At 39.7% G+C, this 25,820-nt stretch overlaps 1 protein-coding gene across 1 annotated transcript in view; it reads left to right on the forward strand.

The window, feature by feature from the left end:
* Nucleotides 1-25,820, forward strand: part of ZMAT4 (zinc finger, matrin-type 4) — a 329,413-nt gene that overhangs the window by 170,491 nt on the left and 133,102 nt on the right. Inside the window, exon 4 of the mRNA XM_006765552.2 lies at nucleotides 12,546-12,702. Coding sequence (XP_006765615.1) covers nucleotides 12,546-12,702 — 157 coding nt within the window. The remainder of the gene's footprint in view (nucleotides 1-12,545; nucleotides 12,703-25,820) is intronic.

Consider the following 25,820-nt stretch of genomic DNA (forward strand, 5'->3'; position numbering starts at 1 on the left):
TTTGGTTGATCTCTCCCCCTTACCTCCACCCTCCCTTGCCTTCCCTCTGAGGTTTGACGGTCTGATCAATGCTTCTCTGTCTCTGGATCTGTTTTTGTTCATCAGTTTATGTTGTTCATTATATTCCTTTTGCTCTAAGTCAGGCACTATTCTAATTACTTTTCACATATAAATTAATTTAATCCTCCCTAATACACTGTAAGGGAAATTCTATTATTATTCTACTCTAAGGGCTTACCTCAGTGAAGCTCCTCATACCTTATAGCAGGTAGGAATTCACTTTAACTTCGGGCATCAGATGGTCCATAAAATGATTTTTAGTGTGTTTTCATCCTTTTCAGTCTTCATTAATATTTTAGAGTCATACTTTGGGAGATACTTAGGGCGGCTAGCCAGGTGCATTTTAAACAGGAATTCATCTTTTTTTTTAACCTTTTATTAGAAAATAAAACACAGACACAAAATTCTAAAAAAAAAAAAAAATTCCATCACTTAATGAATTCTAAGGCAAACACTCTTGTAACCACTACCCAGGTCTTTGCCATCATCTCAGGACTCCCTCCATTTGCTCCATCCTTATCTTGACCCTCTTTGTTTCACCAAAAGTAACAATATCCTGCCTTTCCAGAACAATTTTCTTCTGTGTTTTTTTTGTGTGTATAGTTTTATGACCAAGTGTGCCTCCCAATTATCATAGGTTAGTCTTGCCCAGTTTTTAAAAACTTGATGCATATTGTCATCTATTTGAGTTTGCACATTCCTTCTCCACTGTCTTATTTCCTTTATAACATACCTGTAGAAGAAGTTGGGGCCATTTGCCCAATAGAGTTTTCTAAAGTGTAGGTTTTGCTGGTTGTGTATTTCTGGTCCCACTCAATACGTTTCTCTGTTCTTTCTATTCCCTGCAAATTGGCGGAAGGATCCAGAGACTTGATAGGATTTGAGATTGATGCATTTGGCCAGACAGCGAGTGGTGTTGAGTTCTTTTGTCCAAAGGCACATGATATATGAATGTCTCTCTTTTTGTGATGTTAGCAGCTATTGATGCTCAATGCCATAAAGCCAATAAGTCATTGGAGGTTAAATAATTATTTTATTCTATTATTTATTTTTCATTGATTAATCGGAATAATTTTGAACAAGCATAGTTCCTCATTTACTAATTGATGTTCTGTTCTGCAGTTTTTGTTTGTTTGTTTGTTTGTTTTTAAAAAGGCAGAACAATTGCTTCATTCTTTCCTGTTGTTTACCAATTTTTCAATTAAGGAATTGGATCACTATTACTCTGCAAAGGTGACCAAATAGGATTTTAAGAAATACCCTTGTGAATGAATGAATTTAATGGGTTTTGTCAATCATGATCACTATCTCTTTTTAAAAAATATATATTTTATTGATTTTTTACAGAGAGGAAGAGAGAGGGATAGAGAATTAGAAACACCGATGAGAGAAACATCGATCAGCTGCCTCCTGCACACCTCCTACTGGGGATGTGCTGGCAACGAAGGTACATGCCCTTGACCAGAATTGAACCTGGGACCTTTCAGACTGCAGGCCAATGCTCTATCCACTGAGCCAAACCGGTTAGGGCACTATCTCTTTTGAAGTTCAACATTTCCCATCTTTCGTCAGTGGAAGCCTCTTCAAATGTGTCCCTGAGTCCTTGTGTCATGACAGTAGTAGTCTCTGATAGCTTTCTTGTTGTCTAGTATGGAGTGGAACGGGATGCATGAAATTGGGCAGTGCGAGACAAGATTGCTCAGGACCCTGTAGTCAGTCGGGAAGCATGCCTTGTAGGTCCTTTGGTCCCACTGCAGTGGTAGAGGAGAGGAGAATTCTTTCCTGCTTGCTGCACCTTTTCAAAATTAAATACCAGACTATAAGAGATAACATGCACAACACAATAATTAGTTGCATTGATTGAACATTTAATCTTACTACCGGGTATGTGCTAAGAGATACAGTTATTTCTGCCTCTAGCAGTGGGTATGAGGTGACTCTTGCCTTTAGGTGTAGCTCAGTAGTGGCTGCAGTTAGAGTTCCAGAATAACCACGAAATGTCTTTAGCCAGTGATCAGAATTCCAAGGATATCCAGTTAGTGCTCAGAGAATTCTATATACTATATTCTATATACTATTCTAAATATTATAAGCAAAATAATTCTCCTATTTTCCCCTTTCTGTAATGGGTTTGGCTTCCAAGTAGAAGATTCCAAGAAAAGAAAAGAAAATTTATGCTTCAAATTTCAGTGTTTCTTTGGGCTTTCTAAACTGTTTAAATGCATCTCTTAGGCTTTTTCTACAACAGCTTTATTGAGTTATACTATATGTATCATACAATTTACATATTTAAAGTGTTCAATTCAAGTGTTTTAGATTATTCAGAGAGTTGCATATTCATCACTGTAATAAATTTATCATCACCCAAAAAGAAACCCTATACCTGTTAGAAGTTGTTCCTCATCTGCCCTGAGCTCTCCCTTCTCATCTCCCTACTTTTAGACAATCACTAATCTACTTTCTGTCTTCATAGATTTTTCTACTCTCATAAAATTTAATATAATGGAATCATATAATATATAGTCTTTCATGACTAGCTTCTTTCACTTAGTATAACATTTTCAAGGTTCATTTGTGTTGTGGAATTTATCAGTACTTTATTTTTTAATTACTGATAATAGCCAGTTTTATGTATATAGCACATTTTATTTACTTATCCTTCAGGAAATAAAATGTGGATAAATGGGTTGTTTTCACTTCTGGGCTATTATGAAATATACAGCTATGCATGTTTATGTACCTGCTTCTTTAAATATATTTTATTGATTTTTTACAGAGAGGAAGGGAAAGGGATAGAGAGTCTGAAACATCGATGAGAGAGAAACATCAATCAGCTGATTCCTGCACGACCCCTACTGGGGATGTGCCTGCAACCAAGGTACATGCCCTTGACCGGAATTGAACCTGGGACCCTTCAGTCCGCAGGCCGACGCTCTATCCACTGAGCCAAACCGGTCAGGGCTATACCTGTTTTTTATATGAACATTTTTTTTTATTTCTCTCAAATGAAATATACATTTGATTCTCATTTTTCATGATATTTATGTTCTATAAAGTCACCAATTAACAAATACTGAGCCATCCAAAATTAAATACCAGACTCTAAGTAACTACTGAATTAGCAAATACTGAGTCATTGCTCCTCCAGGAAATACAGGGTTAAGTCCTGTAAGCTGCTGGTTACAAGACTTTTGCCAACCAATCAATATATAACCTTGTTTGATGTGTGTTTCCATTTAAAGATGTCTCATTTAATATATACTTCTTACAAATAATTGATTACATGTAGTATTTCTTTATAATAAGACACTAGCTGAAAAGGGTTTAACATTTTCTTGACTCTAGTTAATATGGTAAATGTCACTGGCTTTTAACCTTATAAGGATGCTTTTTCTTATCAGGCATTATCTCATGAATCCACAAATTTCGCCACTTCAAAGTTTCATCATGTACTATTGATGTCTTTAGCATTTTCTGGAGGGATCTCACAGCCACATCAGGTTCAACCTCAGCTGGGAATGGGATCATCAGATGACTCAGTTTTTTTGCCACTTTGCATGTATCCATAAATGACCAGAAAAATTACACAATATTGATTTGGGGTTACAAATAAATACTTGCAAGCAGGTAAACTCATATGTGTGTGAATGAAGATTGTACCTAGAAGTGGAATTGCTAGATCATATGATAACTCCATGTTTAAAGTTTGGAGGAACTGGCAGAGGGTTTTCTATTGTGGCCGTGCCATTTTTACATTCTCACCAGCAGTATGTGAGAGTTGCCAATTCTCCACACCCTTGCTAATACTTTTTATTACTAATCCTTGTTGTTGTTGTTCTGGCTATCTTAGTGGTTATGAAGTGGTAGCTTGTTGTGATTTGATTTGCATTTTCCTGATGGTTAATGATATCTAGCATTTTTTTCATGTAGTTATTGGCCATTTGTATATCTTCTTTGTAGAAATGTCTATTCAGATCCTTAGTTCATTTTTAACTTGTATAATCTCTATATAATAAAAGCATAATATGCTAATTGGATTGGATGTCCTCTGGACATCCTTCTTTCCAGACAAAACTGCAGTGGGTGGGGGCCAGGGCCAAGGCCCTTGCATGAATTTCATGCATCGGGCCTCTAGTTTTTAATAATTAGAGTTGGAGACTTTGATGCTGCACTTTCAATAATAGATAGAACAATTATGCAGAAAGTTGATAAGAAAATCGAAGAAAAGAGAAGGCTTAATTAGATTTAATAGACATCTATAGAATTACCTAGTTCTTTTTATTCTGTCAGATTTTGCTTCATATATTTTGTAACTGTACTTATGTGCATGTATGTATATGATTGTTATATTTTCATGAAGACTTGGCACTTCAATCATTATAAAATGCTCCTCTTTATCCCTAGCAATAATGTTTGTTTTAATGTTTTATTTTATCTGATATTAGCATAGCTGCTATGGCTTTCTTATGGATGCTGTTTGCCTGCTGTGTGTTTACATCCTTTTACTTTAACCCATATGTATCATTGAATTTAAAGTGTCTCCTCATGCAACATACAGATTGGTCACTTCTTTATCCAGCCTTACCATTTCAATTTTGATGATCCTATCTAATAAAAGGTAATATGGAAATTACCATCACTCAGTCACAAAGATGGCAGTGCCCATAGCCACAAGATGGCAGCACCCAGTCCTCTCAGCCTTGCTGGAGTCCCCCAGTCCTGTGGTGGGGGCAGGGGCGGCCGCTGAGAGCGGGCAGCGTGAGTGTGAGTGGACTGGTGGAATGCTTGCTTTGTAGACATGGTGACGAGGCAAGCATTCTACCCCAACTGCAGAGGGCCTCTGGGCAGAGGACATGGAGGGGTGGGGGGTGGGGGTGCTTGTGTTGTCATGCCAGTGACAAGGCAAGCGTTCTGGGCCCAGCCATGGAGGGCCTCTGGCCAGGCCCGGTGCAGAACGCTTCATTGCAGGCTGGACTGAGGGACCCCTTCCCCCCGCATGAATTTCATGCACCGGGCCTCTAGTATTCTATAATACTTTCACATTTAGTGTTATTATTCCTACAGTTAGATTTATGTATACCATTTTACTTTTATTTTTTAAATGAATCTTATCTTTTTTGTTTCTTATTTCTCCTATGCAACTGTATGTAGAATTGAGAGGATATTTTGTATTATAACATTTTAATTTCTTTAGTGATTTTTCAGTATATTATTTTAAATTATTACTTTAGTGGTTGTTCTGGAGCTCACTGCATAATTCTCAACCTATCAAAATTTACTTAAGATTTAAATGAGCTTAATTTAAGCCAGATACAGAATTATTATTCCTGTATAGCTGTCTGCTATCTTTCCTCCTTCTGTGCTAATATTGTACATTTTCCATCTGTATGTTACAATTCAACAATATATTGTTATAATTACTGTTACATAATTTTCTCTTTTAAAGAAGTTTATAAAAGAAATGAGACCAATGTATATTTAGTGTGTTAACCTTATTCACCCTTTATGGTTCTCATCATTTGTTTTGTGAATTTGAATTAGAATCTGGTGTCATTTTCTTACTCAAGTACAATTTTGCTGTCACCTACCTCCTTTCTGCTATTAGTGTCAAATACCTTATATTTTTCTATTTTTTAATATGTTATTGGCCCAATTATACAAATATTTACATATGATTTCATACCTATATTTTGTAAATCAGTTAAGGGAAGAAAGAAGACATATGCCTATATTCTGTGTGTGTTTTTTTTTTTTATAATTATATAATTATTTTTACTGGTGCTTTTTGTTTTTGGTTTGTTTTTTTTTCCGTGAGATTCAAATTACTCTCTGGTGTCACTTGTTTTCAGCATAAAGAACTTTTAGCAGTTCAGGTAAGATAGATCTGCTAGTAACAATTACTCTCAGTTAAAAAAAAATCTCTGAATGTCTTTATTTCATTTATTTTTTTAAATATAAGGTTGCTGGATATATGATTCTTAGTTTATAAGTTTTTTTTCTTTCTTTCAGCACTTTAAATATATCAACCCATTAGTTTCTGGCCACCATTGTTTCTAATGAGAAGTCAGCTGTTAATCTTACTTTGTTCTCTTGAATTTAATGAGTTGTTTTTCTCTGCTGCTTCAGAATTTTCTCTTTGCCTTTGGCTCTTAGTATTTCAACCATGATGTAGCTGGGTGTGGATCATTTGTGCTTATGCTATTTGAATTTTATGAAAAATATTGGGTGTGTAGATAAATTTTTTCTAAGTATTTGGGAAATTTTCAGTCATCAACTCTTTAAATATTGTTTGCTGCTCCTTTCTCTTTCTGTTCCTCTCTGATACTCCCATTTTATGCGTATGCTGTTCTTAAAGGTGTTCCACATTTCTTTGATACTTTAATTTTCTTCATTCTTTTTCCCTCTGTTTTTTCAATTGCATAATCTCTATTGATCTATCTTCAAGTTACTAATTCTTTTTTCTGTAAACTCAAATCTACCGATGAGCACTCTCTAGTGAACTTTTTATTTCAATTATTATATTTTTAACTTTAGAACTTTGATTAAATTTTTTATTTATTGATATTCTCTATTTGATAAAGTATTGGTACCATATACTACATTACTTCTGTAAATATGTTTTCCTTTCATTCTATGAACACATTTATGAATGTTTGAAATCTTTGACGTTGTTTCAAAGTCTTTGCCAGTTAAACCTACATCTGCCCCCTCCCCCCCATTTCTTCTGTGTAGGGATTACACTTTTCTTTTTCTTTCTTTCATATTTTTAAGTTTGTTGCTATTGTTGAAAACTGGACATTTAGATAGTATTTTGTAGCAGTGCTGCATTCTGGTTCCCTCATCCTCCAGGGATTGTTTTTGTTTGCTCATTTCTTTGTCCAATGCCTTGGCTAAACTATTTTAATAATTATTTCCTTCACAATGGGCAGCTACCAATATCATTGCTCAGAAGAGCAGCCTTAGGAATGTGCACAGTCACTGTGTGATGACAGAGGTTTTAAAAGATTCCCTTTGTCTCTTTTTCTGGTCTCCCCTGTTAAATTGCCTATCTCTGCTGGAATCATACCTAGAATGTAGGTTTTACTAATTGCTAGATAATTGTTCAGTTGTTTTGTCACTGCTCTAGGATATAAATGCTCCATAGTCTGATCTAATTAAATTCATTTCTTTTTGTAGAGTTAGTTTTTTGAGGCAAATCTTTGAAGTTTGTTCTGACTCCAGAATGGCTGTCCTTAACTGTCTCTTTTCCTGGTCCTCTCTGGTAAACTAGCTGGCCTCTGGTTTAGCTTATTGCTTTAATAGAGCTATCTGCTTTGTCTTAATTGGTTACCATCAAAATCTCCATTGGTTTTTAGAGCACCCTTGGACTCTATTTCAAATAAAGTCAGTTCCTTTGGGGAGAGTTTATGAGCTCTCTGTTCTCATGGACTTCCTTTTCTCTATTTGTTCTTATTGAAAAATAAAACCTCTTAGATGGTGCCCTAGAGCTAGGCACAGGGACAGTAGCATGATTCTCTCAGAGTGAAAGCCTTGCTTTATTAGCTGGGCAGAGGTGGCAACCTCTGGTCTTCTCAGTGTATCTGTCCTGGCATGGACAGATAAGCATGTGTGCTGAGGCAAGGGCAATCAGAGTTATAATATTCCTAGCCTGCTATGCTTAGGATAGAGCTTCTGTCTTATAAATGAGGGTGAGTGGAAAAAGGGAGTACCTGATTTCATGGCTACATTACGAGGAATTTAGCTTTTTCATCTTATAAATGAAGAGAATGTGACTAATTTAGGTGGCCTTTCCTTTGTGATTTCCCTTAACTGAGAGCTGATGGGTCAAGGAGCTCTGTTTTCTTAACCCCACCCAACCATCATATGGAACTGAGGGCTTGATGGGGAGGTAGATAGTTGTGGCTGAAGTTCTTATTGAAATTTAGTATATTTCCTTAAATAAATATTTCTTAATTTGCCATTTGCTCTTAGGACAATTTCCAGAGGCTTTAAAGAATTGTGTTTTTTTTTAAATATATTTTATTGATTTTTTTACAGAGAGGAAGGGAGAGAGATAGAGAGTTAGAAACATCGACGAGAGAGAAACATCGATCAGCTGCCTCCTGCACATCTCCCACTGGGGATGTGCCCGCAACCCAGGTACATGCCCTTGACTGGACTCGAACCCGGGACCCTTCAGTCCGCAGGCCGACACTCTATCCACTGAGCCAAACCGGTTTCGGCAATTGTTTGTTTTTTAAGAAGCAATTTTTATTAGTTATGGTTGTTTGCTGGGGAGCAGTTTCAAAGAAGTCCTTACTCTGAAATTCTGCAAGTGGAAGTCTCTCTCTTGGACTTTTTATATTTATCTAAAATATAAGAAAATGAAGGCAATTATTTGAATTTAATTTAAAAAATCTTAAAGAGAAAGGCCTTCTGGGACTAGATTTCTGGGCAGAAACATCTAGGGCAGCGATTCTCAATCTGTGGGTCGCGTCCCCTGAAAATACACCCTGCATATCAGATATTTACATTACGATTCATAACAGTAGCAAAATTAGTTATGAAGTAGCAACGAAAGTAATTTTATGGTTGGGGTTCACCACAACATGAGGAACTGTATTAAAGGGTCGCGGCATTAGGAAGGTTGAGAACCACTGATCTAGGGTTTTTCACTGTGATTGAATTCATTTGAAAACTTCTTAGCTTTGCAAAATGCTTGGACTAAGCAGACTTAGGATACTCTACAAATATATTTTTTCAGCAATGTGGATGTTGCACTAAAAAAGTCTGACTTAATTATTGCCTCTAGTGTGAAATCCATATTTTAAGACAATCTTAGTTTTCCTCTTCATTTACTTGATAGCTTGGGGCCATTATCAATTTTTTAAGCCAGAAACTTTAAATGTATTCATTGAAGTCAGTTCATCAAACTTTATGGAGTTCTATCCTGGACAATCTATGGACATTTCCCTGGGTACAATGGGAGACTTCAATATAGATTATATAATCTATAGTTGCAAAGAGCCATTAATTGGGAATTTACATAACCAAGAAGGCACAATTAAATTCTCTCTCTTTGCAGGCACTTGGTTAATATTTAGATTTTTTCCTAAGTAGTTGTTTTTTTCACTACGGTCATTAAAGTAGTCAGAAGAGGTCGTATTTACAATCGTATTATGTGAGTTACATTGGCTCCTTTAGTAAAATATCCCGTAAGCATGTCCTGCTGGCCTCAGTGGCCACCTAACTTCTCAGGGCCTCATAGGCCTTGTATTGTCAAGTACCCAAACTTTCTTGGTCCCTTGTTTATAATTATGGCATAACTATATTCCATGGTATTTACTTTCATAATGAGTGGCTCTCCTTTTCTATTATTATTTGATTCTCCTATATGATGATGATGTGAATGAGATTGCCGAGGTAAGCAGAAATCTAGTAATATATATTAAAACTATGACAAAACCAACAAATTTTGGGGAAACATTTTTTACTTAAACCCTCAAATTTGAAATAAACTGTTGATACCTCTGGTTTTTCTTTCTAGTTATCTTCCTGTCAGTCTGAAATAATTTGGATAATAACTAGACCCCCATGTGTTACCTGTTTTCATTTTGTACTTATGTAATTCAAATTATTAACCCCACAAAACAACCCAGAACTCCATTCATTCAGTAAACAACTAAAGGTCCCCTTGTCTGGCAAGCATTGTGCTAAGTGCTGGGGCTTCAATATTAGTGAGATTATTTCCTTGTTCTTAAAAGAATTTTATAGGCTCATGAGGGAAACAAATATGGAAACAAAATAAATGTATTAGTTAGTGTTCTATGGTAAAAGAATTATGTGCAGGGCAGATAGAAGACCGCAAGGTCAATGCTTACTTCTGCAGAACAGTAGAGAGGTCAGAAGAATCTTCACCTTCAGGAAGTGATGACTAAACTGCGCCATGAAGACAAATTCTGAAAAGACTGAATTAGACAAAAAATGATGAGGAAAGGCATTCCAGGCATGAGAAAGGCTTGAAGAAAAAAATCCACACAGATAGACTTATCTTAATGGTCTTTTAACCTTACAATTAGGAGGATGTAAGTCCAAGAGAAGACTCTGTTTCTTGATTATAATACTTTTATTTTTATTTTTGGTCTGACTTCTCCAAGTCTCCTGGTCTCAATGTCCTTGGTAACAGAGAGCAGTGCCATTTTTATCTAATACATAATCTAATATTTAGTAGATTCTTAAAAATGTGCTGAATGAATCAATGACATAAATCCATTGGTCATTATCCACATTAAGGCCAATTCTTTGCCCTGGAAATTAGTTCTGAGTGTACTTCATATCGTGATACCAGCCCCTAATTCTGAATTTCTGGCCTTTCATTAGAGCTCCAGCAAGAGAAGGACTGCTTCCTGAGGTCAGGTTTGGCTGCACTTTCACTGGAAGTAGCAGCAGGGATGTGCAAACTCCACATAGTTATGGACTGTGGGTTAAGCCTTGGCTTATGATCTTGTGCCTAATTTTAAGAAAAATTATATACCTTGATGCATATCATGCCTAAATAGATCAGAAATTGGTCATTCAAGCTACTCCTTTCATTTTAACAACCTTTCTTCCATTATTTTTTATTTAATGTAGCACTGATTATCTTCTATAGCACATAATAGGAAAAAACTGGGTTGGGTCTTTCATCCCTCCTGGTCTATCACCTCCTCATTTACTGGTCTTGAACCCTTAGTAACACCACAATTTGTCATTTCCGGGTATTCCTGGGCTCTACGCCCTCCATGGGTTATGTGTCAGCTCCAGGGCTTGGTAGGAGAGGTAGGTGAGGAGAAGCCAACTCTTTCCTTTCCTGCCTGGCCCAGTCAGTCTACACTGTAGACCACACAAGGGTGTAAAAGTGTTTATGGCTTTTTTCTTTTTTTTTAATGGGGGGAAAACTCAGAACATCTTGACTTTAAATGGTCAGCAAGGCCCACTCAGTTGGTGCAGCTTCAGTGACTACCCAGGTGTCCTGCCCTAAGGTGAGTCCCTTTCTAGGAGAGGACATTTGGGGGAGTTCCTTCTCTCTCCACAGGATCCATTTTCTCTCACTGACCCCCCCAAATCCCTAGCAGTACATTCCCTCACATCTCACTCATTAACTATAATAGAGGGGGACACTCTGAGGCTTAATATTCTACGATCAAGAGGATAAATTGCAGTAGGTGCGGCTTTTTAACTCCAAATTACACAGATTCCCTTTTGAAGTCTCTCACTTCCCCTCCTCCCCTGAACTACAGGCCAGCCCCTGGAACACACATCCCTCCCCCCCTACTCACACACTCCCCAACCACCACACACCACTCCTCCCAAGGACTAATGCTAATTATCACAGAAATTACAGACTAATGTCTTAAAGAAGGAAGAGTTCGGTTTCTGCCACATAATTTGCAAGGCAATACTCTCTCCAGCAGTCTGGACATTTTATTATTATGCAAAAAAAATACACAGTATAATTCTCTTTCTCCATCCCATCCCCACCCTAACCCTTCTCCCCATGCTATTTTAAATTGCACTCTCTGGGCTTGCTAGAAATAAGAGAAAGTACTATTGTGGGGCTGGAGACTCATCCACGGCCTACGCTAACAAAGAGATGCTTTGCTATTGCTGTTCCATTAAGGAATAGATTAACTCCTTATCTGAGAGTCCACTTTACCCTCAATTTCCAACTAGGCAGGAGGGGTGCCAATGGATTAATCTTCCCCTGGCAAAATATAGGCAATTGACGATGTGTGCACAATAGCTAGGTCACATGGTCTGACAAAGGATTTATTTTTTTCTGATTCATGTTTCATTTTCATCAAATCTTACAAAAGAATAAAAATCAAGCTGGATTTCAGTTTTTGGGTGTGTGGCATTTAACTAATCACCTTCGTGGAGAAAAGGAAAATTACACAAACTCACATAGAAAATTCTGCCAGCATGGTCATCAGAGCTTATAGATACACGAGTTAATTATGAAAAATGTTCAAGCTCTTAAATAAATCTTAAAAATTCTCTTTGAACACGTGGCCCTGTAGCCTGGTGAGGCTAAAATTGGTCAAAGGCAGAGCTGAATGTCAAATGATAATTTCTGCTAAATAATTCAGGTCACCCGAACTCTGATATTTTACCTATTTTAATGAGTATAATGGGTGCAATTAGAGGCTGTTTTCCTCACGGCGCCAGACACAATATGTTCTCCCCTAATTGTGGGCTCCTTTTTCTTCTGGTAATTCCTATCTGAACATTTGTCCTATACCCAGTGCCTGGCAGCAGCAGCCGCTAAATAAATGTGGGGTGAAGTCAGGAAGTGAGTTAAGTTTTGATGCTTATCATGAAGCACAAAGAGATTGCAGAGCAAAAACCAGAGACATCTCCATAAGAAAGTCTGTGGTCAGTTTCATCTGCAACAGAATGGAATGGGAATAAAGACATCTTAGGACTTGGGCTTCTCTCTAATGTTATCTTTTTTTCTCCCCTGGCAGGGAAGTGGTGCTGATATGGTTGATAAGAACAAGTGCTGCACACTCTGCAACATGTCTTTTACCTCAGCGGTGGTGGCCGACTCCCATTATCAAGGCAAAATCCATGCCAAAAGGTTAAAACTGTTGCTAGGAGAGAAAACTCCGCTAAAGGCCACAGGTATGTGTGTGAAGCGCAATCGTGGGGAGATGCCGGAGTTCAAGCAGCGTGCCTGTCTCCTTAATTCTGCCCCCTTTTCAGTGGTGGCTGCCAGAATCAGAGACTCATGGCAGATGTCCTTCCACACCGAAAGGGGGGGTGGGGTGGAGGCAGGTAGCCCTGGCAAACCTTACTGTCATGGACCGTTAAGTCCAATAGCAGGTGCTCATTCTGAACCTGGCTCCTTTAGATCTGTTAGCCGGCAGCTTGCAACTTCTGAAAGGCTGTTTACCTCCTGTAGGATGTTGTCTGTCATACTTATTGTATGTTATGTAAGATATTATATCTATTATGCAAAGAACAGTGTTCTTCCCTAGCTTCAGTCTGCAATCTGTATGGTAACGGAGAGTGTGCTGTGTGTAACGGGTACATTCCCTCCCAGGCCTGTGTGGTGCGGGGTATCCTGCGGGGAAGAGGAAAACTGCAGTTATGAAAACCATATTTGTTTGCAGACAACTGAGTTGGGTTTGTTTTTGTTTAAAGAAATTTTATATTTCGAATAAGAAAATATAGATATGGTGTTTTAAATATAAATCTTAAATCCTTATTTTCAGATGTTAAATATTATTTGCTATAATTTTTTAAAAATATAGTTTTTATTGATTTTTAGAGAGGAAGGGAGAGGGGAGAGAGAAACATCAATGATGAGAGAGAATAATTGATCGGCTGCCTCCTGCATGCCCCACACTGGGGATTGAGCCCACAACCCAGCTTGTGCCCTGACAGGGAATTGAACTGTGACCTCTTGGTTAATAGATTGACGCTCAACCACTGAGACACACCTGCCAGGCTATTTGCTATAAATTCAATAATCCATCATGATTTATTTAATTATTGAGGTAACATTGGTTATAGCATTACATGCATTTCAGTGCTCACCACTGAAGGTCTAGTTTCTATCTGTCTCTGCACCTTTGACCCCCTTTACCCATTTCACCCTCTCTCTGCTCCCCCTCTGGTGACTACCAATCTATTGTTTGCATGTATGAGTTTGTTTTTGGTTTTTGTATGTTCATTTTTTTTCTTCACATGTGAATAAAATCACATGTTTTTTGTCCTTTCTCATTTCGCTTATTCAATGAGCATTCAAGGTCCATCAATGCTCTAACAAATGACAATATTTCATCTCTCTTTTTTAACCTATTAATTTTCACAATCAAAAGCTTACATGTTGATAACATTTGGCCTTCTAAATGCTTAACTAAAATTTTTTTCGGAAGTCTATCAAAGCAAAAAACTAAAAATACTGTTTTAATTTAATCAAGGTAGGCTATTTGAACAAGGCATATATTATGGTGAAGATGTTAACTAGAATAGGTTATAATCCAAAGAACTTGGGGGTGTAGTTTAAGATGTCTATTCTTTCAATGCAATTAAAATTTAGCAGTTCATTTTATCCTGCTGTCTAATGAATCGTGCATAAATCGTGGGTGTAATTCTTTTTTAAATGGTATTTTGGAATTTGGAGAATGTATAAAACAATACTTGGCTTTTATCCTCAGCAGTGTTTTTCTTAGGAGAAAGATCTTCTTTTACTTAGAGAATAGCAAGAAATCTTTTCACTGTATTTTTCTACTTAGTCTAACAAAAGAACACTTTTTTTGCAAAGGTGGCTTTGACATTCAGATATAGGATAGGGTTGTGAAACATGAAATCTGGTGACAAGTGCAGCCTATTTGGGGGCATACTCTGTGTATGAGCATTTGATAAGCAACCACTTGATTGAAATTCCTGATTCTTGCTCTTTAAAAGGTTGGATACTCACCTTGTAACCTACTCCCCTTCAAATCTCTTAAAATAGACACCTCAAAAAAACAGTCCCTGGAAAATTTTTCTGTTTTCCATGAATGAGAAACTAGCTCATTTGTTCTCTCTGCCTCAGCAGAGGATTGCTATTACATTTAAGTTTAGAGGTAGAGATGGAAGAGGAGCTGTACCATTGTTTATCGCCTTAATTAGCAAATAGAGTTATTATTTCTGTAAAAAAAATCACCACGTGGCAAAAATAGTTCTTTGTGAATTTAAATATATCCCCAAGATCGCCAAGTGCAAGTGTGTTTTCCTGAATTCAAATACCCTCTGAGCTGTAAATAGAACTTGGCTGTAATTTGTTAGCTGCCATCAATATTCCAAAAGAAAAATCACAATCACTTAAGCTAAAATCTTTATATAGTGCCTTTGCTCTGGTGTCCATAAAACTGGCCCAGTCCTCACTGTGACAGAAATCAGGTTGCTGGGTAGGCAAGTAGGGAATGGGGGTGGGTGGGTGGAAGAGCACTACTTGTGTGTGGGGCTGTGGGAAACAGCATTCCCCTTCCTCACCTTGCTCAGTATTCCCAGGCTGCACATCACTGTTCAGAAGCTTATCCTCTCATCCATTTTCTTCTAACACGGCTCTGAGAAGAAAGAATCTTGAAAAGTGGCAACATCAGATAGGATTGAAGGGCTTGGAAAGTGAAATTGGTCCCTGGGCTTGGGTTAGTGTCAACCCAGCTGCTGGTGGTGAGCAAATAAAACAGTATACCTGATAAAGAGGTGAGTCCTTAGGTAAGAGTATAAGCAGAGGGTAGGCTAGGGAGGTGTGGCACAGGATAGGGTTTGAGGGCTTGCTAAGGAGGGTAGAACTTAGCAATAAAGAGTCGAGGTACAGAGGTCCTGCAGAGACTTGAGCAGGGCACCAGCGTCAGGAAAGTCTGGCAGGTGGAAGCAAGGTCCTGGCTGCAATCATGTGGTCCTAGAGCAGTGGTCGGCAAACTCATTAGTCAACAGAGCCAAATATCAACAGTACAACGATTGAAATTTCTTTTGAGAGCCAAATTTTTTAAACGTAAACTATATAGGTAGGTACATTGTTATTAACTTAATTAGGGTACTGCTAAGGCTTAGGAAGAGTCACACTCAAGGGGCCAAAGAACCGCGTGTTCCCAAGCCACAGTTTGCCGACCACGGTGGAAAGGAAGGACTGTTAAAAGTGTTGCAGAGCATCATTATTTAAGAGTACTGGGCTGGTCATCAAGCATAAGCAACATGTCAAAAACCTGGTTCCCAGACCGAGGCTATAGGGGAGGGCTTGGTCTCAAGCACAGATTCAGTTACTACAAGTACAGGATCAGGACCAAGAGGCACCAGAAATGATACCCAGGCCACGGGCTTCCTGAGCTTCTGTGTCGCCCCTTTAGCTCTTTACCTGCCATGGATCCTGCGGCCTGCAGCCCAGCCCAGCAGCAGTTCCTGAAAGACTTCGCCCTCTGAACTGTGGCTGCCCTGTGTACATCAAGGAACTACTCTGCCTAATCAACCAGCGTGGCTTCAAATTACCTCTGTAATGAAAACAAAAGAAAAAAAAAAACACCCATATAAAACTCAAGAAAGTAAATCAAGATCCAGAGCAAAGCAATTCTCCTGTTCAGGTGTGCTGCCTAAGCTGCCCCTCCATGAATAATGGGCTCTTTGAACTGTAGTGTTTTCTGGGCAGGAATAATTGAAGCACGACTCATTGCTTCTCCTAGCTATTCCGCGTGTGGAGGGTGAGCAATTGGTGCCTGTGAATCATTGCATTTCCTCCGACTCAGGGTGCCCTGGGCTCAGGCATCAGCTGGGTATCCTGCAGAATTAGCTGTCATTTTAGTTGCCTTCTCCAGGTGGGTACACATTTACTAGAACACCTGAGTCACTGGAACAAAAACCAGTTTCAATTCTTGGTTAGTGTGTTTCAGAATCTCTGTTCTAGTTCATGCTATTCTAGATCCTGCTGCAAGATGAGAGCAGTGGGGAGGACTCTAGACTCATCGTGTTTTCCAGGGTCAGAAGACCTCAGCATGGAGATCTTGCCGAGATCAGAGGCCAGAGTGAGGTTGCCGTAGTCATGTCACACTACGAGGAGCATTGAGGGGAGACTCAGAGGTCAGAGGCCAGAGGCCAGAGGCCAGAGGCCAGACAAAGAAGAACATGAAAATCCTCTCATTGGAGGAAGAGTGAAGGAAGTGAAAGTTGTTAAGTATGGAAAAATGATTACTCAGGAGTAAACCATTTGGAAGACTGTCATGAGGAATATTCATGTTGTGTGTGTGAGTATGTATGTGTGTGTGTGCATATAAGTGTGTGTGCACATGGATATATGTGCTTGGTTGCAACAAATATAACCAAGGAGTAAGTAGAAAATGAGAGAATTAGATCTGAGCTCAAGATAAGAGAGAATTTATTAATATTCAGAGATACTTAAAGGTAAAATGTGTTGCTGTGGGAGTTGCTAATCACTTGGCAGGGCATTTTTTGAGGGGGTTCTTGCATAATTAGCATGCATGACATTTAAAGTCCCTAGATTATATAGTTAGTCTGGATGACATTAAATTCCTTCTAACCCTGAGATTCCCCTCCAGAATCTACAGGCTTGACCCACTGACATAATGTAGCAGAAATAATACTGACCTGGGAGTCAGGAGACGGGAACTCAGGCTCTAACTCTGCCTAGTTATATACTCTTCAGTAGCTCTTCTATCTTTTTCAACCTCAGATTTCTTATCTGTCATTTAATTCGAATGGTGGATGAAGTGATCTTACTAACCCTTATCAGAATAAACAATAGATTTAAAAGCACTTTTGGGAGGTGGGGGCAGGGTGAAGGTGGGCAAAGGGGGGAAAGTGGGGGACATGTACAATAGTGTCAACAATAAAAAATATATATAAAAAAAGAAAATTAGAAGGTCCTCTGAGCATTTGGTAAATGAGTTAATAAGGGATGTGGCTCCTAACATGGGCTGTTCACACACTACCTTGGGAATAGCACACAGGGACATTCTGTTGTGTCTCCTTGGAGACAGATCTTTCTGGGATCCTTTCTATCAACTGAGGCGAGCCTGGCACTGGAGCTGCCCTTTAGCGAGACAGTGCTGGTGGGCCTGGGAAGCATAGGCTGTGAATTCATGGGCAGGGGCTAGCCGAGGAGACAAACAGGCTCTGGCATTAAGGAAACCTGTCAGGAGGGAGAGACAGCCACCAAGCTGGGGCAGGACCTGGGGCCTGGCAAGTAGAGACCAGAGTAAGTCACTTTCTGGAGGGTAAAACAAGGAACCAGACATCATAATGAGGGCCCAGAAAAGGGTATAGATCTCAGGAATTTGGAAGAGGCTCTGTTATCAGAATAGAAACATAAGTGATAAAAGAGCTAGAAGATTAATGCCAAACTTCAGAGATCAGCTCCAATCTTGCTCATTTAAGGCTGGGATTAGCCCCAGAGACTGCTCACAGGGAGCTGACTCTGGGTGAAGGTGAGTACTTCCTACAGAGTGGAGAGGGTGAGCAACCAGACAGAGCCCTAAGCTTATGCACTTCATGGTTGCTTTTCTGGGCTCCTGTGCACTGAGCTGTGGTTTTTTCCAAGTGACTGCCGGGTTGACCTGTAAGGACATATTTAGGTCTGCCTTTGATGGATCCCCAAAGGCAAGATCACTGACTGTAGGAGACCAAATAGCGGTATCTAAAAATCTCCACATCCTAATCCCCAGAACCTGTTGCATGGCGAGAGGAATTAAGGTTACATATGGAATTAAGATTCCTGATGTTTAAAATAATAAAACAATAAAATTGTGTTATTTTAAGGAACTAAATCTGTGGAAATTTGTTATAGCAGCTACCAAAAACTAATACAATGACCTAAGTAAATACTTGGCCAAATAGGATACTGCTTCATGTGTATTTCACACATTTCCCCTTGGGAAAGCTCAAATTCCACTCAGGGAGCACTGATGTAATTGTTGTCAGAGACTTACCTGAAGGGCAAGACGTACATCTTTGTGTCATGGTCTTACTCCTCAAACACAACTGGTTACTGTACTGTGCAATATTTTTGGTGACTGTTTCCTATGATGTCCAGACTCGTTAGTCTTTCTAGTTCACAGGAGCTGCACAAGTTAGCTCTTCTCTATTCCCAACCCTATTTCCTCTGTCTTCTCAATACACACTCTCAAATGTACCAGTGGCCCACCGTGCCTTTCCTGCCGATATCCTATATCCAAGAGGCCCTCTCCTCTTCTTGTCATGGATTTCAACACCTTCCATCCTCCAAGGTTCAGTTTGAGTCTCAACCAATCTCTGGAGTCCCTCCTGGCTACAAGAAATCACAGTTAATACAGTGTGGGCTGTGAAGTCAGACATACCCGGGCCCCACTCTTCATTAGCTGAGGACTTCACTTGCCTGAACCTCCTTTTCCTAATCTGTACAATGGGTATAATGCCGTTACTTATATCAAATGATTTCCATGAAGATTACACCGGCTGATTAATAAATGCAAAGTGCTAATCACAGTGCCACAGAGTCAGAGTTCATTAAAAGTTAGCTCTGTCCACTTAGGAAATTAAGCTATTTTTATTTACTCTGCTCTGAGCTCTGTGCTGTATAATTTTGCACTTAAAATATTATATTGCCTATTGTACAAGGTTGCTCCCGTTGGGTGAGTCTCCTGTGGTCTGTAAATGCTCCTCATCTTCACACTGATTCTTCTGCTACCTTCGGTACACAGCTGGACTGCCATGTTCTTCTTCCTCACAGACAGTGACAGGAAAATGTAACCTGCTGTTCCCTTCCTGCCTGAGGATAAGTGCAAGTAACATAGGACAGGGTACAAGGTCTCAGAAACCTTGGGGAGAAGAATTGAAACAGCCATGGAAATCTGCCAAATGAGACATTAATCCAGTGCGACTGGGCCGAGACGGGAGACGGGTGGCAGCTAATAGGAGTGAGCAGGAGACCAGGTTTGAGCAGAGGTTAGGTGGGAGGAAAGGAGAAGTGGTTTGAGTGCCTGAGAGGCTGGCCCCTGAGGCTTTGCATTGTGTGCCAGGGACTTGGATATGTGCCGGGAAGGAACCAGAAAGGCGTTGGCCTGGACATCCAGGTGTGGACAAGCTGATACCAGAAAACATAGGAGGGAGAAGCATAATCAGTGCAGAGGCTTGGGGTAGGGACAGAGAGGAGCTATGAGAAAGGAAGAGCAAACTTTGACTGAGAGAAAATCAGGAATTTGGGAGGGAAGCTAAGTCGGGAATCCCAGGGGCATTGGTTATGTCAGATGGGAGCAAGGCTGAGCAAACTCAGAGTTAGGTATTCTGCCAAATCCATATCGTCTCTGTGACCTCAACTGCCCTGCCCTGTGTAATGCCATATAACTTCTAGCTTCTGACTGCAAGTTCAACAGATGCTTGCCATTCAACTCCTCCAGGAGTGGTCCAGGAAGTCCTATCTGGCTTTAAATCAGGGATGGGGAACATCTGGCCTGCAGGCCTTCTCAGGCTTGCAAAATCATTTATTCTGTCCCTGCCAAGGCAACAGGGGCAAGTTATTTAAATGTTTGACCAAATAGAGCAGGCTAATTTTTAAGTTGATAATTTTGTGTGGCCCATGAATGATGTGTTAAATATCCAAATGGCCCTTGGCAGAAAAAAGGTTCCCCACCTCTGCAGTGGCGCTTCTCACTGCATGGAGCCTCAACCAGCTGCAGTCCCACCAAGCTTTCTGGACAAAGCTAGTTCATACTCCATCCAGCGTGGCACCTTGTTGCCAGTTGACCACCCAGGACAGCAAATATTCACTGTCAGGGATAGAAGCAGCTTCTGCAATTTCCTTATCTGGTACCTGCTTTAAGAGAGTTCATAGCCTGAAGATTTCATTATTTTTATTATTTGCTTAGCTCAGTTCCTCTCAACAAACATCCTGTGATGTGGGAATACAAAGGTGGATGAGATGCCCTTCTACTTCTCAGGTTTACCATGTAGGAGGAGGGAACATCTGCACCTGACTACAATACACAACACACCACAAAGATCTACAAATACAAGAGTATATTGAAGAGCTGTGAAAATAACTGCACTTTGCCCTAGCTGGCTTCGCTCAGTGGATAGAGCAATGGCTAGCCTGAAGACTGAAGGTTCCAGGTTTAATTCAAGTCAAGGGCACATGCCTGTGTTCGGGCTTGATACACAGTAGGGATCGTGCAGGAGGCAGCCAATCAATGATTCTCTGTTATCATTGATGTTTATAACTCTCCCTCTCCTGTCCTCTCTGAAATCAATAAAAATATATTGAAAAAATCAAAGTAACTGCACCTGGAAAGTTCTGAGAATAATTTATGAAGAGAGTTGTTTACGTAAGGCCTTACTAACTATATAACTTATGGGGATTTGTTAGGGCGAGTTCTCAATATCTCATAGGAATCCTATATCTAGAGCAAGGTTTCTAATCTCAATAGTATTGACATTTTTGACTGGATAATTCTTCATTGGGGAGTGGTGAGCTGTCTTGTGTATCACAGGATGATTAGTAGTATCCTTGGCTTCTCATTCGATGTCAAGAGAACCCCTCTAGTTTTAATGTCTCCAGACATTGTCAATTGTTTCCTGGGGGGCAAGGCTGGCCCTACTTGAGAACCAGTGATCTAGAACAGGGTACACTTAACAAACTGGGGCCTGAGGACTACATTTGACCTGATGCTGTATGTCAGAAAGCCAAAATTCATTTTTATGTTTTTATATGGTTAAAAAAATTAGAAGAATGTTTTGTGATATATGGAAAACATATAAAACTCATACTTCTGTGTCCATAAATAAAGTTTTATTGGAACACTGTCACATGCATTTGTTTGCATTCGATTTAAGCTGCTTTTGTGCTACAATGGCAGAGTCGAGTAGCTGTGTCAGGGATCCTAGAGTCCACAAAGCCTAAAGTATTTGCTACATGGTCCTTTATATAAAAGGTTTGCTGACTCCTGATCTAGATAATGAATGATCACAAGGGGGAGGCAACAAGGAGAGAATGGAAGGAGTATGGGTGCACATATAAAATGGAAGCATTTTCCAGGGACATGCACCTTTGAGAAGCTGGGGTGGCACTGAGATAGGGATTGGTGTATAGATGAGACTGGACACAGAGGAAAGTTAGAAAGGTGTACCTTGGGGAAGCACCTTAAGACTGGAGAATGAGGGAAACCCAGTGGTTCTCCCTTGTTAAGCATGGAGAGGCCCTCCAGAGAAGCTACAAGATTTGAGTGATAGCAAATGTCTCAAGTAGGCCTAAAATTCAAAACATTTATGAAAACTAAATAGAGGAAATTATAACCAGATTTTGCCATAATCTTAATGTGCTTCTATCTACTGACTGAAAAAAATATATATGTTTTTATTGAGAGAGATGAAGGGTGTAGGAGAGACATAGAAACATCAATGATGAGAGAGAACATCTATCGGCAGCCACCTGCATGACCCTTATGGCTGGGAATCAAACTGGCATCCCCTTGGTGCATGGGTCTACACTGTCCACTGAGCCAGACCAGCTGGGCAGTAGCTCCTGATTTTTAATTCTTATTTGAAGTCTGAGATCCAATCTGTGTTAGTTTCCCATGGCTGCAGCCATAAAGCCTCATAAATTGGGTTGCTGAAAACAATAGACACTCATTCTTTCACAGTCTGGAGGCTAGAAATCTTTGTTCAAGGTGTGGGCTGGGTCATACTCCTTCTGAGGGCTCTAGGGAAGAATTCTTCCTTGTGTCTTGCTACCTCCCGGTGGCTCCTTCCTTGGCATTCTAGCTGTATCACTTCAATCTCTGCTTCCCTTGCCACTGCCCTTCTTCCCTGTGTCTCAGTGTGTGCTCTCCTCTACTTATATAGACCCCCGTTACTAGATCAGGTTCGGAACTAATCCAGTATGAGTCAACTTTGCTTAACTAATTACATCTGCAAAGACCCTATTTCCAAATAAGTTCACATTCTGAAATTTCAACTGGACATAAATTTTTGGGGAAACCATTTCAACACAGTATATAAGCTACCTTCATTTAACTGATTGCAACTGATAAGGGTCACAGACCTCAATATCATTCTTGCTGGCTAGTGATATTTTCCCCTTTCCTTTTTCTTTTCTTCCTTTTTTTTGATAAACCCATAAAAATAAGATAGTTGGAATAAGAATGAGACTGAGTTCTTACTCCAAATCCTAAAGAACATCCTAAAAGAAAATTTCATTTAACTATTCTTAACAATTTTTTTTGAAAGAAATTTGAAAGCCTGGGGGTGGGGGGGGGCTTTAAATTACAGATATTCCTCATTGTGTATTATTTAAAAGAAATTTGAAGCCTAGGAGGAAAAAAAGCTTTAAATTACAGATATTCCTCATTGTGTACTATTAATCAAAGGAAAATTTAAGATTACCCATAATATAAATGGTTATGTACTATATTTATGATTAACAAGAACATTTGTCTGTGACAGAGACATTGCTCATCTGAAACCCATTTGCTTTCTACATTCCCCAGGCTTCCCGTTGATTGTGTTTAGGTGTAATTTGCATTATTTTAAGACTAGCCAAGAAGACAGCAGAGAGCCATTCAACCTACATTAGACTTCGCAAGACAAGAAAGATGCCTTTATTGTGATATTTTGGTGATATTTCTTATTGTAGGATAGTCTAATCTATCTGGTCGATATACTTTACTGTTTCACATATAAGCTTTTATGAATACTTCTATCATTCTTAACAAAACTGGATATTGAGCATTTACCTTTAAATAATTCCCAGCAATACCTTTTCCTTCATTTTTGACCCCTATGAGTTCGAACTTGCCTTAGCAGTGTGTAGGTTTTAACATCTTAACGATGCTAGAAGATGGATAGCGGGCAGTTCTGAGGTCAGTTGCTAAGGCATAACAACACCACCTCTCAGTTGATGACTGCACATAGAACACCTCCGGACACATAGTAGGCATTTAATAAATATTTTTTGGATGAGTAAAAATTGGAAGCATGCATTAGAATAATGATAGACATTTATATATCTATAGTTTTATTTTCAAATTAAGTTACCTTGGTTACTTAAATTTCAGTTAAATAGGGTGATCATAGGTAGTTGTTTTTCATTTTTACAGTAAGTATCATGCCTGTTCATTTGCTAGACTTTTAAAATCTCCTTTTATCCTGATAAAATATAGAATAATGTAAAGTATGAACATAAGCTCTAAAATCATACCTAGTTTTAAATTCTGAATATATCTCTTGAATCTTTACAAGCTATTTTAACTCTTCCACTCTCAAATTCATATTTTACATTTATGTGTATTTACATTATATCTATATCTATACTAATAAAGAGATAATATGCTAATGCTCGATACACCATAATGGTAACCACCAGGTCATTAGCACATTAGCTAGGGCATTGCTCCAGAGACAGGGCGGAAGCAGAGAGGCGCCCGGAGGAGACAGGACGATCCCGTGCCAGGGAGGGCAGGGGTGAAAGCCCATAGCACCCCCCTCATCAGTCCTTCGCCACCCACCGCTCATGCTCTGAGTGCTGTGTGGTCCACCTGCCAGGGGAAGGAGCACAGTGCAGCAAGCGGGAGGCTTCCATACTCTCCTTTGGCGCCATGATGGGGCAGAGCTGCCACATTGCTCCAGAGACAGGGTGGAAGTGGGAGACACCCAGAGAAGGCTGGGCTAGCCCTAGGTGACTAGAGGGACTGAGGGCGGGGCTTCAAGCAGCCAGAGAAGGCCAGAGGGTTCCAGGGCTGGGCCAAGCGCACTGGAGCTCTGCATGGACAGGTTCGGGTGTCAAGGCAGGGCTGCAGGTGGGTGGGCTGGGCCACGCTGCATGATTTGAAATCACTTCCTGGGCTCCTAGTCTATATATATAAAAACCCAGCAATGAAACAGAACGACTGGTCGACCAGTCACTGTGACACACACTGACAAGGATGAGCAGCACTCCCACAGTAGGAACAGCCACTCAGAGGGTGGGTCCACAGCTGCTTGGCTGACCAGGATGAGTGTGCTCCCACAGCGGGCAATCCCTGCAGGCCACACCCCCTACCAGTGCACAAATCCATGCACTGGGCCTCTAGTATATATATATAAAAGGCTAGTATGCAAAGTGTCCCCTTGGGAGTTTGACTGGGAGACCGGGAGTTGGATTGCTCTCTATGATGTGTGCTGACCACCAGGGGGTGGCACAGAACATGGCGGGCAACCAGTGGTGGTAGTGGGGGCACTGAGGGAGTGAGGGAAGGAGGAGGCAGGGAACCCGATTGGCCCTGATTGCCGGCCAGGCCTAGGGACCCTACCCATACACAATTTTTGTGCGCTGGGCCTCTAATAATTATTATAATAAAGGAGAAGATGTAAGTAAAATACATAATATAGTGCCTGCCATATGATTGAGTTGAATGAGTATATTATTGTATGTAAATGTATGCAAGTGTATACATACACACAGACAGTTGATTCTCATTATTTGCAGATTCTGTATTTGTGAATTTACTTCTGAAATTTATTTGTAACTACAGAATCAGTACTCATGGCATTTCCATGGTCATTTGTAGACATGTGCAAAGTGGTGCAGATCTTGAGCTGCTCCATGTGCAGGTTCTCAGCTGAGGTTGACAAGGTTGACTCTACTCTCTCTCAGCTCTCATACTGCAAACAGTGCCCTTTTTGTAATCTATTTAGTACCAGGTTTTTAAAATTTTTGTGTTTTTGTTGGTGATTTTGCCATTTTAAATGGCTCCCAAGGACAGTGCTGAAGTGCTGTCTAATGTTCCTAAGTTCCAAGAAGTGGTGATGTGCCTTACAGGGAAAACAAGCTTGTTCCAGGCATGAGTTATAGTGTTGTTGGCTTTGAATCAAACATATATTAAATAAAGTGTCCTTAAACAGAAGAACATATAAAACAAGCTTTTATATTGATCAACTGATTAAAATGCGTGGCCATAGGCTCACAGGAACCTGAACCTTGAACTTCCCCAAGAGCAATGGTTCACTGTTTGCAATTTGTGTTCTTGGAGACTTTACAGAAATACCTACCATGAGTAGTAAGAATTAACTGTCTACATAACAAAATTAACTTTATATTTATTATATTTATAAAAAAGTTTTAAAAAGTCTATTTATCTCTCAACAATGAAATAAAAATACATAATATTTTAAAGATCCTGGGATGTGGTAAAACTGTATTGAGTAGACTGAATGTAACCTAACAATAAAATCAATTATCATAACTGATATCGCTTCTCGGCCTTTTGGCTAAGATCAAGTGTAGTATCTCT

Source organism: Myotis davidii, unplaced genomic scaffold (genome assembly GCF_000327345.1).
Source record: "Myotis davidii unplaced genomic scaffold, ASM32734v1 scaffold93, whole genome shotgun sequence".
NCBI lineage: Eukaryota > Metazoa > Chordata > Mammalia > Chiroptera > Vespertilionidae > Myotis > Myotis davidii.